The sequence below is a fragment of the Nicotiana tomentosiformis genome, chromosome 7 (genome assembly GCF_000390325.3).
Source record: "Nicotiana tomentosiformis chromosome 7, ASM39032v3, whole genome shotgun sequence".
Taxonomy (NCBI): domain Eukaryota; kingdom Viridiplantae; phylum Streptophyta; class Magnoliopsida; order Solanales; family Solanaceae; genus Nicotiana; species Nicotiana tomentosiformis.
Genome location: NC_090818.1, coordinates 37,868,803 through 37,871,689, shown reverse-complemented (window position 1 = coordinate 37,871,689; position 2,887 = coordinate 37,868,803). Strand labels below are relative to the sequence as shown.

The 2,887-nt window shown below is 43.6% G+C and overlaps 1 protein-coding gene across 1 annotated transcript; it reads right to left on the bottom strand.

Annotated features, from left to right (window-relative positions):
• Positions 1 to 1,144: 1,144 nt before the first annotated feature.
• On the bottom strand, positions 1,145 to 1,935 carry LOC138895494 (uncharacterized). The gene is made up of 2 exons (XM_070180185.1): positions 1,878 to 1,935; positions 1,145 to 1,788 (listed from the first exon to the last, which is right to left on the bottom strand). Exons 1-2 carry the CDS (start codon positions 1,933 to 1,935, stop codon positions 1,145 to 1,147), a joined length of 702 nt encoding a protein of 233 aa, XP_070036286.1.
• Between the last annotated feature and the right edge of the window lie 952 nt (positions 1,936 to 2,887).

Below are 2,887 nucleotides of genomic sequence, written 5' to 3'. Positions count from 1 at the left end.
ATGTTGAGCTTGAACCCCAATCTATCAGGACCCTGACAATGAATATGTTTTCGCACTGTACTGTGATATGCAACGCCCTGTTATGGCTCAACCCTTCTGGTGGCCAATTCATCTTCGTGGAAAGTGATCTTATGGCTTTCCAATACTTGTCCTACCATGTTGTCCATCTTTCCACTGGTAATATTGTTGGGTACATAAGCCTCATTCAACACTTTCATCAACGCGTTCCTATGTGCCTCAGAATTCTGCAGTAGTGATAGAATGGATATCTGAGCAAGGGTTTTGTTCAAATGATCAATCACAGAATACTCCCTTGCTTGCACCGTTCTCCAAAGATCATTCGGGCCGGTTTCAATGATAGGCTGCCTGGAAGCGGCTTTTTTACTTGTTCCCCCCAAATGCTCGGGCGTGTAAACCCTACCAGTTTTGGTCATACCTTGTGCTGCACCAGTTTCTTCCATTTTCCCCTTTCCTTTGCTTCTCGCTTCTACAGTACAGTCCCAGGGCACAGCATTGGAATTAAAGGATGGTGTGCGTGCTACCATTACGGTGAATGGTGTGGTCACTTCTACTTCAAACGGAGTTGGCGTGGCTAAGGGCGTGGTTACTTCAACCTTGAACGGAGTCGGTGCGGCTACCTCAACTTCAATCGGTGACTGTATCTGTACCACAATAGGTGTGAGAGTGACTGGAGGCATTTTGGGATCATCCCCTTCTCGAATGAGCCCAATTAACCCTTCCGGATCCTATTCTTCATCAGTTTCTATCACATTTACCCCCTAGCCCCTATGATCTAGGAGGGGATTGTTGTGGACATTAGGTGTAGTCTCTTTTGCCTATATAACTTTGGTATCAATCAGCGTCTGGATCTTATCCTTCAGAGTGGACATTCATCAATAGTGTGACCCTTCATGCCCGAATGGTAGGCACATGTCTTGTTCGGATTGACCCATTGAGAGAAATTTTCCATGACGACAGCGGGAATGGGAGTGGCATAACCGACAGCTTTCAATCTCTCATACAACTGGTCAATAGGTTCGTCAATAGGAGTGTATTGTCTGGGTGGCCTATGGTCGAAATTTGGCTTGGGTTTTTGGTAGTTTTAGCGGGCTGGTGGTGAGTGGTAATATGCTTGCTGAGTGTTCTAAGTGTGGTAGGCGGTAGCGAGTTGTTGATATCTAGGAGGTGAAGGCTGATATGTGGGTGGAGGTGTTTGGTATGTAAGAGGAGACTTCAGACCTTGGGCTACCATCACTGCCACTACTTCCTTCTTTTTAGATATACCGCCTGACTGCAAGGCTTTGTTCGTAGCCTGGAGTGCCTCGAAATTGGTTACCATTCCGCTTTTAATTCCCTCTTCTATTCTTTCTCCCAATTTGATGATGTCAGAAAACTTATGATTTTCAATAACCATCAACCTCTCGTAATACTGCGGATCGTGAGCTCGGACAAAGAACTTGTTCATTTGCTCTTCTTTTAGTACCGGCCTTACTTTTGCAGCTTCTGATCTCCACCGAGTAGCATACTCGCGGAAAGTATCTGTTGGCTTCTTTTTAAGATTCTGGATATAGAAGACGTCTGGTGCATTCTTTGTATTGAATCTGAACCGATCCATAAAATCTGACACCATGCCTACCCAATTAACCCATTTCTTTGGATTTTGACTGATGTACCAGGATAGGGCATCTCCAGTGAGGCTCCTCATGAACAGCTTCATGCGAATTCTTTCATCTTTACCAACCCCTACGAGCTTGTCGCAATACGTCCTCAGATGTACCTTTGGATCACCTGTCCGTAGAACATTTCAAACTTAGGAGGTTTGTAACCCTCTGGCAGTTCTACGTCTGGCTAAATGCACATATCCTTATAGTTTAAACCTTCAATGCCTTTACCACCTTGGACTCGACTTGTAAGCTTCTTAAGTTCTTCCACCATGTTCTTGATAAGCAGGTCCTTCTTGGCGGATTCCGGTGTATACAGGGTTTTTTGTGAAGTGTGGAGTAAGGTTTCCACATATATGGGGTTACTTTGGTGGACTCCAGGGATTTGGGCGTAATGGTGATCATTGGTTGAGTTTTGGGGATCAGGGGTAGGTTGTGGTGCATTTTAAGGAGTGTGGTAGGTGGTAGTTTGTAGATACTGGGTTGGATGATGGTGATGTTATGGAGGGGTTGGTACTGGTGGAGGATTAGTATTTTGGGGAGGTGTGGCGTATTGATGAGGTGCGGGAGGATTTTATGGGTGCTAGTTTTGTGTGTTTTGAGGAGGTGCTGAGTTTTGGGAATTTTGTTGGTTAATATCAGGAACATTCAGGGTAAGGGAAAGGTTTGCCAAGTTACGGACTTGCTCAAGTTCCCCTTGTAACTTCAATATCTTCTATTCGAACCGTAAAACCAAGTCATTATGTGCCGGAGTACTCCGACCATCCGAAATTTCGACATTCTCGGTATGCGTAGCGTTGACTTTCCAGATACCACTCATATCGTCCATCTTAGCTTTTTCTTTATTCTTAGGATCACTTAGAGGAGGAGGAGGTGGAGGACCTCTAGATCTGGTATGATATGCTAATGATGCCAGTATATACGAACCAACCTTAGGGGATGGGAATAAACAAAGAAAAGAAGAAAAACAAAAGGTAAATAAGTCAGTAAGGAGTATTAAAAGGATATTTACGATATTTAAACACGTATTGAGGAATTATAAATTCATGTCCTAATTTAGGGACCTCATCATGCCCGAGGTAGGCCTAGCGACATATAGCTTTAGAGAAAACTCAATGCCGATAACTACGTCATTTCATTAATATGATAAATAGACCAAATTTCTACTAAAACGACAATAATTATAAAGAGTCACTAGTGGCATTTGCCTTATTACAATCAAATTC

Excerpts from the sequence above, each read along its gene's own strand:
- LOC138895494 (XM_070180185.1), bottom strand. The coding sequence starts at position 1,935 with ATGGTGGAAGAACTTAAGAAGCTTACAAGTCGAGTCCAAGGTGGTAAA. Across the intron at positions 1,789-1,877 it reads AGGTGGTAAAGGCATTGAAG|GTGATCCAAAGGTACATCTG; the intron begins GTTTAAACTATA and ends TTCTACGGACAG.